Source organism: Haliotis asinina, chromosome 12 (assembly GCF_037392515.1).
Source record: "Haliotis asinina isolate JCU_RB_2024 chromosome 12, JCU_Hal_asi_v2, whole genome shotgun sequence".
In the NCBI taxonomy this organism is placed as follows: domain Eukaryota; kingdom Metazoa; phylum Mollusca; class Gastropoda; order Lepetellida; family Haliotidae; genus Haliotis; species Haliotis asinina.
Window position 1 is genome coordinate 26354421 of NC_090291.1, and position 10772 is coordinate 26365192.

At 41.6% G+C, this 10772-nt stretch overlaps 1 protein-coding gene across 1 annotated transcript in view; it reads left to right on the forward strand.

Moving 5' to 3' along the window:
- LOC137257843 (ubiquinone biosynthesis protein COQ9, mitochondrial-like) overlaps nucleotides 1-5387 on the forward strand; it is a 39823-nt gene extending 34436 nt beyond the window's left edge. Inside the window, exon 9 of the mRNA XM_067795322.1 lies at nucleotides 5036-5387. Within this exon, the coding sequence (XP_067651423.1) occupies nucleotides 5036-5074 (39 nt within the window). The 3' untranslated portion in view covers nucleotides 5075-5387. The remainder of the gene's footprint in view (nucleotides 1-5035) is intronic.
- The last annotated feature ends 5385 nt before the right edge of the window (nucleotides 5388-10772 follow it).

Below are 10772 nucleotides of genomic sequence, written 5' to 3' on the forward strand. Positions count from 1 at the left end.
GAACGTACTGGGCATGTGCTATATCCTGTCTGTATTACAGAGAAGAAACATACTGGGCATGTGCTATATCCTGTCTGCATTACAGGGAAGGGACATACTGGGCATGTGCTATATCCTGTCTGTATTACAGGGAAGGAACGTACTGGGCATGTGCTATATCCTGTCTGTATTACAGGGAAGGGACATACTGGGCATGTGCTATGTTCTGTCTGAATTACAGGGAAGGAACGTACTGGGCATGTGCTATATCCTGTCTGTATTACAGGGAAGGGACATACTGGGCATGTGCTATGTTCTGTCTGAATTACAGGGAAGGAACGTACTGGGCATGTGCTATATCCTGTCTGTATTACAGGGAAGGGACATACTGGGCATGTGCTATATCCTGTCTGTATTACAGGGAAGGGACATACTGGGCATGTGCTATGTTCTGTCTGTATTACAGGGAAGGAACGTACTGGGCATGTGCTATATCCTGTCTGTATTACAGGGAAGGGACATACTGGGCATGTGCTATGTTCTGTCTGTATTACAGGGAAGGAACGTACTTGGCATGTGCTATATCTTGTCTGTATTACAGGGAAGGAACGTACTGGGCATGTGCTATATCCTGTCTGTATTACAGGGAAGGAACGTACTGGGCATGTGCTATATCCTGTCTGTATTACAGGGAAGGGACATACTGGGCATGTGCTATATCCTGTCTGTATTACAGGGAAGGAACATACTTGGTATGTGCTATATCCTGTCTGTATTACAGGGAAGGAACGTACTGGGCATGTGCTATATCCTGTCTGTATTACAGGGAAGGAACGTACTGGGCATGTGCTATATCATGTCTGTATTACAGGGAAGGGACATACTGGGCATGTGCTATGTTCTGTCTGTATTACAGGGAAGGAACGTACTTGGCATGTGCTATATCCTGTCTCTATTACAGGGAAGGAACGTACTGGGCATGTGCTTTATCCTGTCTGTATTACAGGGAAGGAATATACTGGGCATGTGCTATATCCTGTCTGTATTACAGGGAAGGAACGTACTGGGCATGTGCTATGCCCTGTCTGTATTACAGGGAAGGAACGTACTGGGCATGTGCTATATCCTGTCTGTATTACAGGGAAGGAACGTACTGGGCATGTGCTATATCCTGTCTGTATTACAGGGAAGGGACATACTGGGCATGTGCTATGTTCTGTCTGAATTACAGGGAAGGAACGTACTGGGCATGTGCTATATCCTGTCTGTATTACAGGGAAGGGACATACTGGGCATGTGCTATGTTCTGTCTGAATTACAGGGAAGGAACGTACTGGGCATGTGCTATATCCTGTCTGTATTACAGGGAAGGGACATACTGGGCATGTGCTATATCCTGTCTGTATTACAGGGAAGGGACATACTGGGCATGTGCTATGTTCTGTCTGTATTACAGGGAAGGAACGTACTGGGCATGTGCTATATCCTGTCTGTATTACAGGGAAGGGACATACTGGGCATGTGCTATGTTCTGTCTGTATTACAGGGAAGGAACGTACTTGGCATGTGCTATATCTTGTCTGTATTACAGGGAAGGAACGTACTGGGCATGTGCTATATCCTGTCTGTATTACAGGGAAGGAACGTACTGGGCATGTGCTATATCCTGTCTGTATTACAGGGAAGGGACATACTGGGCATGTGCTATATCCTGTCTGTATTACAGGGAAGGAACATACTTGGTATGTGCTATATCCTGTCTGTATTACAGGGAAGGAACGTACTGGGCATGTGCTATATCCTGTCTGTATTACAGGGAAGGAACGTACTGGGCATGTGCTATATCATGTCTGTATTACAGGGAAGGGACATACTGGGCATGTGCTATGTTCTGTCTGTATTACAGGGAAGGAACGTACTTGGCATGTGCTATATCCTGTCTCTATTACAGGGAAGGAACGTACTGGGCATGTGCTTTATCCTGTCTGTATTACAGGGAAGGAATATACTGGGCATGTGCTATATCCTGTCTGTATTACAGGGAAGGAACGTACTGGGCATGTGCTATGCCCTGTCTGTATTACAGGGAAGGAACGTACTGGGCATGTGCTATATCCTGTCTGTATTACAGGGAAGGAACGTACTGGGCATGTGCTATATTCTGTCTGTATTACAGGGAAGGAATATACTGGGCATGTGCTATATCCTGTCTGTATTACAGGGAAGGAACGTACTGGGCATGTGCTATATCCTGTCTGTATTACAGGGAAGGAACGTACTGGGCATGTGCTATATCCTGTCTGTATTACAGGGAAGGAACGTACTGGGCATGTGCTTTATCCTGTCTGTAGTACAGGGAAGGAATGTACTGGGCATGTGCTATATTCTGTCTGTATTACAGGGAAGGAACGTACTGGGCATGTGCTATATTCTGTCTGTATTACAGGGAAGGAACGTACTGGGCATGTGCTTTATCCTGTCTGTATTACAGGGAAGGAACGTACTGGGCATGTGCTATATCCTGTCTGTATTACAGGGAAGGAACGTACTGGGCATGTGCTATATTCTGTCTATATTACAGGGAAGGAACGTACTGGGCATGTGCTATATTCTGTCCGTATTACAGGGAAGGAACGTACTGGGCATGTGCTTTATCCTGTCTGTAGTACAGGGAAGGAACGTACTGGGCATGTGATATATCCTGTCTGTATTACAGGGAAGGGACATACTGGGCATGTGCTATGTTCTGTCTGAATTACAGGGAAGGAACGTACTGGGCATGTGATATATCCTGTCTGTATTACAGGGAAGGAACGTACTGGGCATGTGCTATATCCTGTCTGTATTACAGGGAAGGAACATACTGGGCATGTGCTATATCCTGTCTGTAGTACAGGGAAGGAACGTACTGGGCATGTGCTATATCCTGTCTGTATTACAGGGAAGGAACGTACTGGGCATGTGCTTTATCCTGTCTGTAGTACAGGGAAGGAACGTACTGGGCATGTGCTATATCCTGTCTGTATTACAGGGAAGGGACATACTGGGCATGTGCTATATCCTGTCTGTAGTACAGGGAAGGAACGTACTCGGCATGTGCTTTATCCTGTCTGTATTACAGGGAAGGAATGTACTGGGCATGTGCTATATTCTGTCTGTATTACAGGGAAGGAACGTACTGGGCATGTGCTTTATCCTGTCTGTATTACAGGGAAGGAACGTACTGGGCATGTGCTATATTCTGTCTGTATTACAGGGAAGGAACGTACTGGGCATGTGCTATATTCTGTCTGTATTACAGGGAAGGAATATACTGGGCATGTGCTATATCCTGTCTGTATTACAGGGAAGGGACATACTGGGCATGTGCTATATTCTGTCTGTATTACAGGGAAGGAACGTACTGGGCATGTGCTATATCCTGTCTGTATTACAGGGAAGGAATATACTGGGCATGTGATATATCCTGTCTGTATTACAGGGAAGGGACATACTGGGCATGTGCTATATCCTGTCTGTATTACAGGGAAGGGACGTACTGGGCATGTGCTATATCCTGTCTGTATTACAGGGAAGGGACATACTGGGCATGTGCTATATTCTGTCTGTATTACAGGGAAGGAACGTACTGGGCATGTGCTATATTCTGTCTGTATTACAGGGAAGGAACGTACTGGGCATGTGCTTTATCCTGTCTGTATTACAGGGAAGGAACGTACTGGGCATGTGCTATATCCTGTCTGTATTACAGGGAAGGAACGTACTGGGCATGTGCTATATTCTGTCTATATTACAGGGAAGGAACGTACTGGGCATGTGCTATATTCTGTCCGTATTACAGGGAAGGAACGTACTGGGCATGTGCTTTATCCTGTCTGTAGTACAGGGAAGGAACGTACTGGGCATGTGATATATCCTGTCTGTATTACAGGGAAGGGACATACTGGGCATGTACTATATTCTGTCTGTATTACAGGGAAGGAATATACTGGGCATGTGCTATATCCTGTCTGTATTACAGGGAAGGGACATACTGGGCATGTGCTATATCCTGTCTGTATTACAGGGAAGGAACGTACTGGGCATGTGCTATATCCTGTCTGTATTACAGGGAAGGAACGTACTGGGCATGTGCTATATTCTGTCTGTATTACAGGGAAGGAATATACTGGGCATGTGCTATATCCTGTCTGTATTACAGGGAAGGGACGTACTGGGCATGTGCTATATCCTGTCTGTATTACAGGGAAGGAATGTACTGGGCATGTGCTATATTCTGTCTGTGTTACAGGGAAGTAATATGCTGGGCATGTGCTATATCCTGTCTGTATTACAGGGAAGGAATGTACTGGGCATGTGCTATATTCTGTCTGTATTACAGGGAAGGAACGTACTGGGCATGTGCTATATTCTGTCTGTATTACAGGGAAGGAACGTACTGGGCATGTGCTATATTCTGTCTGTATTACAGGGAAGGAACGTACTGGGCATGTGCTATATCCTGTCTGTATTACAGGGAAGGGACGTACTGGGCATGTGCTATATTCTGTCTGTATTACAGGGAAGGAACGTACTGGGCATGTGCTATATCCTGTCTGTATTACAGGGAAGGAACGTACTGGGCATGTGCTATATCCTGTCTGTATTACAGGGAAGGGACATACTGGGCATGTGCTATGTTCTGTCTGTATTACAGGGAAGGAACGTACTGGGCATGTGATATATCCTGTCTGTATTACAGGGAAGGAACGTACTGGGCATGTGCTATATTCTGTCTGTATTACAGGGAAGGAACATACTGGGCATGTGCTATATCCTGTCTGTATTACAGGGAAGGGACGTACTGGGCATGTGCTATATTCTGTCTGTATTACAGGGAAGGAACGTACTGGGCATGTGCTATATCCTGTCTGTATTACAGGGAAGGAACGTACTGGGCATGTGCTTTATCCTGTCTGTATTACAGGGAAGGGACATACTGGGCATGTGCTATATCCTGTCTGTATTACAGGGAAGGAACGTACTGGGCATGTGCTATATTCTGTCTGTATTACAGGGAAGGAACATACTTGGTATGAACTCCAGAAACCGGTGATATCCCTCAGCAGACAAACAGGACATCTGGACCATCACAAGCACACTTGATGTCACAGATGTCCATAAACTTCTGTACGTCTTCAGTAGACAAATAATGTCAACTGTTCTTTTGATGTTAGTTTTGGTAAACTTTTATGTTGAAGAGCTGCCATGTACATTGTACAAGATTGAATTTTTTTTAATGTTACTGTGTATATAAACAATAATAATTGTTAATAAAACAAATATTAAATGTATGTCATATTTGGCTTCATACAAGAATGAGGTATCAATAAAGAAAGTGTGATGCTCCGGAACAGGGACACAGCCAATGTCATATATTTGTGTATTTCTGTTGATAGTGGTCTGGGCCTAGATTTTCGAAGCTCTCTTAGTGCTAAGATAGTAGTAAGTTAATGTTGGTGAATAGCACATACAACTACCATGACGCTAAAAGAGCTTCTAAAATCTGGGCCTAGGGGTTCAAAAGTTGTATTTCATGGAGCAGACACAACCTCAGAAGTTGGTGAGATGGTGTACAACAGGACCATTGGTTGAAAGCACTGCAGTTGGTGAGATAGTGTACAACTGGATCAGTGGTTGAATGCTCATACTACCGTAGCAGTTGGTGAGATGGTGTACAACTGGACCAGTGGTTGAGTCAGATAAAAAACCCTGATTGTCTTAGAGAGTGTCCTGTTACAGGATGATAAAGCATTTTGAAAAAAACTTCTGTGTTCATTCTCTGGTCACAGTACAGATATCTTGCAGTTTCTCTTTACCAATAATAACTTAAACGAGAGTTCAAGAAAGGAAGATACTGACAGAAATACAGGAATAGTCCTGGGGCTGTTTCCCATATAGGCCTTAAATCTAGAGTTAGCTGCACCCCTACTCCAACATAGGTTTCTTGGTGTTTTCTTCTAGTTTGAACAGTAAATTTATCAATTCAGAACATTAACCAAAAATAAATCTGTCTGTTGTGTTAAAAAATGCGTGTTTATTGTTGGTGGTTGTTGTGAAATTACCAAATATCAAGAAAACATGCAACATGCTAAAAAATGATGAATTGATTACAAATATTTCCTTAATACCATTTAGTTTATGCCGGATATAACAAACATCAACAATTATATACTTATAATAATGTTTGCAAGTGCACATGTGAAAAATTAGCACATTTGTGTCTGGAATCTCTCATTTTAACTCTAGCAGTGACATTGTTTGTTGTATAATGACAACTTTTTTTCTTTTATACCATGATACATGCATATTCATATGTTGTTATATTTAAACTCTATCACACAGAAAAGGCATCATCAAGATCCAATAATCCTGAAGAAATTAATTACCATTTCAATATCCCTACCCCTAACACCAGCAGATGTGAGTGAACGGTGGACAAGAACACTGAGTAATGGAATCTGAGCAAACGCAACTTATGCTACATTTAGACATTTTGCAATGTATTTACAGCAAGTGTGCTAGATAACATTGCAGAACTAAAAAGGATGGAATCTTGATTACATTACTGTTTGGTTGTGATTTCAAGATCTAAATGATGGAGTCTAAGATAAACGCCGTCGTACAGCAAGTACTGGCAAATCGAGTGAATGTTTATGCCATGGTTACTTACGAAATCCGGGAAAATTGGAAAGATTTACACCAACATCGTGGAACACATTCTGAAGTGCTGCAAAACGTCGAAAAGATTCTGTTGACATCAAGTTGAAGGGGTATATTGATGGCGAAAATGAGTTACCAAACGCTGTGACTGAGTTGGTGAAGCATCACAACTGTTTTGCTATATACACCTTAGGCAAGAGTATTCAACTCTCTGATCAAAAGCAACAACAGTCACAGACACAAAGTGAAACATCAAAGTGTAGCTGAGGTTTTGTGCCTGATGTGACAGTAACACCATTGACACGATCCAGTGTTTCTCAATCAGATATATTGAATGGTATCATTTGCCAGAAGGACAAACGTCTACGTGGAGACAGCAAATTGGAAACTGCCAGCCCAATGACTTTGTACTCAGCTGTTGAAACATTACGGCAAGCTGCAACAATTAGAAATGAACATAGGGTACTCATGCAGCTGTCAGGAGGTGCAAGAGGAGGAACCGATAGTATTGCTGGTGATGTACTTGTGCATAGATCATGTCGTAGTTCTTATACCCACAGTAAATTTAGTCTTACCTTTGTCCAAGAAAACACATCCACAGACAATGCTTATGATGAGGCATTCAAACGTCTTTCAAATGAAATTAAAAAGGGAATCGTTGATGGTTGTGAAGTCTGGAAGATGTCAGATGTTAGAGATAGATTTATTGAAATTCTTCAAGATGTGGGCATCAATCAGCCAAATTACAGGTCAGAAAAACTGAAGAAACGTATCATTAAGACATTTGGAAAGACAATTTCTTCCTGGCATCCAAAGTCTCGAAGTGAATCTGAGATGATATTTTCTGATATTGTCCCAGAAGGCATGCATATTGAAGCAGGGGCCTCAATACTCCAAAGCATGTATTATTGGCTGTTTCAGTGCATCATCTCACAGGTAGCATGGAACTAGTGTCAACATTAAACATCTTTGGACATTGTATTTCAAAATCAACTGGAAGAGAGAGCTTGAGAAAATTCTGAACCTGTAAATGTAGTACCTTGTGATAGTACATGGATTATTGATGCAATGACCGTCCTACAGGCACTTAAGCTAGATACAGTTATGACCTACAGGGAGTTGTCACAGCTAGTCTTGAGCTATATTCTGAGAGGTGTTGGTATCTGTTCAAGAATTGCTTGGGTTGTGAACACATATCCAGCTATTTCAATCAAGAACGTAGAGAGAGAACACAGAACTGCATCTGCGCAAGGATCGCTGGGGACAACCATTCATTCAAGGAATCAGAAAATCTATGCACAGTTCAAGCGTGAACTGACACAGTTTTTGGTTACAGAATGGCAAAACCCCAGCTATGCATATTAACTAAACAAACGGACACTGTTTGTAACTAATGGCGAAGAGTGTCACCGACTCCGAGTCAATGATGAGAGAAACCAGATAACATCGGAAAGCATACATGAGCTGTATGGCAGCCACGAGGAAGTGGATACTCGCTTACCTCTACATGCAGCACATGTAGCCAGCCGTGGTTCTAGCTCAGTAGTACTTAAGTCACCAGACACAGATGCTGCCGTTATTGCCATAGGCATGAGCCATTTCATACCTGTACAGATGATATTCGAAACAGGCACAAAACAAAGAACTCGGTACATCAGTATCACATCCATTGGGCCTATCCTTGGGCGAGATGTGTTTGAAGCTTTGATAGGCTATCATGCATTCAGTGGATGTGGTTCAGCAAGTGCTTTTGTTGGGCGTGGCAAGGCGAAGGGTCTAAAATTGGTAAAGTCTCACCAAGGTTTCACAGCATGGCACAATTGGGTAAATCACTTGTAACCGATGAAGCTCTGTTGAGAGAGGGTGAATTGGCTGTTTGTGTCCTATGTGGAGGCAAACCCGAACTTGGTGTCAACAAACTACGGCTAGCGCTGTTCGGGTCACGCACAACAGATCCAGCAAATTTGCCGCCATGCAGTGATGCATGTGAGAAACACATTAAACGTGTCAATTACCAGGCAGCTATTTGGCGGCATTGTTTAGAAACAAAATCAGAAGTGGTTTCTTCCCATTTGAATGGCTGGAGGATTGATGGAGACAATATAATACACTGGATGGATACCCGAGCAGCTCCAAAAGCTGCCCTTGAATGTGTTAGCTGAAAATGTCAGAATTGTGCCAGTATTCGTTGCACATGCAGGGTCAAACAACTAAGATGCACCGGTGCTTGTCACTACAATAGCAACGAATGTCAGAATCAGACAAACACGACTACAGATATGGATGAAGACAACTTATTATCTGAAGATGACTTGGATTTTGACTGAGAATCATCGCACTAAACTGTTATGCACATGACTTTTGCTGCCATTAGTCCTCTCAGAAAGACAGCGAACCAACTATTCACAGTGTTGCACAAATGGAAATCAGCTGCAGACACCTTCTTATATTACTCAATAGCTCTTGAATATGCGAAAATGTTGATAAGTATATGGTATAACTTGCAACCACACACATTTGATCAGGTAAAACAAGAAAAATCATCAGGAGCAAATTGCTGTAACAACACAAGGAATTTGTGAAGAATAAAATTATTTTGCAAATATTTAACTTTAAACATCTGTGTGAATGTTATCATTATGTTTCCAGGTTAATTTTACAGGTTTCTGCTAATCTCTGAGCAGATGCTTAGCAAATTGATTTACATATAACATAGTGTTTTTTCATCAGTTGGTGATTTGTATTGTGCCCTCAGTAATAATAACTGATTTTTTAATAGAACAGACACTTTTATTTTTGGTTGATGTTTTAAAATCATATATATACACTCCAAATATTATGAAAATGTCAAAAAACCTATGTTGAAACAGGGGTGCAACGAAAGTCATATTTTCTGGAACAGCCCTAGGACTAGAAGAGATGGAGATACACCAGGAGTTATAGATTTACTAGGGTCAAATCATTTGAAGCTGTGAAGGTCACACTTTACAAGCTTGATTACACTCTACCACTTCCATCATATTTATAACCCAGTCTTAGGGTTTATATTGATAATAAAAAATACTCACCTTCCGAAGTGGATCATGTTGACGTAAAATTTAGAAATTATGTCGATCATCAGTAAGAATTCCAATGACATTAAACTGTCGCATATCAAGTCAAATGTGTATGAAGACAACAGTATTGTAGTTGAACCTGCATATTACTGATAACAGATGTGGTGAGAGAAAATCCAGAGAAGAGATGGGGTGTCTTGGATCTTCAGTTCAAGGAGAGGTGAAATAGAACACCGATGCAGAGGTCTCTGAGAATTTGTGTCTCGTAAGAGAGTGGGTACAATATGTGAAGCCTATTTCTGGTGAAATGGAAGAACTTGGCCCTTGACAAATAGCAATGTCGGTGCAGGTATCCTGGCAAAACGAGGAGATCCAGTACCTTGGTTTTGAAATATTATCTTCAAAGAGCTCCCCAAGCCTGTTCAGATTGTAGAAAGATCATAGACATAAAAACAAAACTAATTTATCAAATGCGCACAAATTATGAAAAACCAAGTTTTTCTTCCTGGTGAGCTTCATGGTTCATATTTGTTTCATATAGCAAAGCGACGAATTAATTGTCATGTGATTTTTAAGAATAAGATATATACAGATTTAATAATCCGCTTTCGCTAGTAACGTTTGATACAAAATCATTAACTCATTTAATAAAAATGATATCGCACGGAAGGTCATTTATTATACTTTATCTGTCTACAAAGAGAGCTAGGCTATAATCACTGCTCCAGTTGTGAATCCAAATAGTGAATAAACAGCTGTGTAGGTGTCGAAAGAAAATGACGCAGTTATGTGAATAAATTGTTTACTGTGGGTATATACTTGTTTACATGTTTGTAGATGCGACATATCTTAATGATGTTCAGTATGTTATGCGCTTGGAGCATGCCCCTTAGTGATGTGGATGAGACGCCATGTAAGTACTCTTATTGTTATTATTTTCGTTAGTCGTGGATACAATCAGCACAGGACATGGCGAATCAAGAGGTGGCTTGACATGCATCAAAAATTAATTGTTTTTTTTCCTCTAGTCATGTT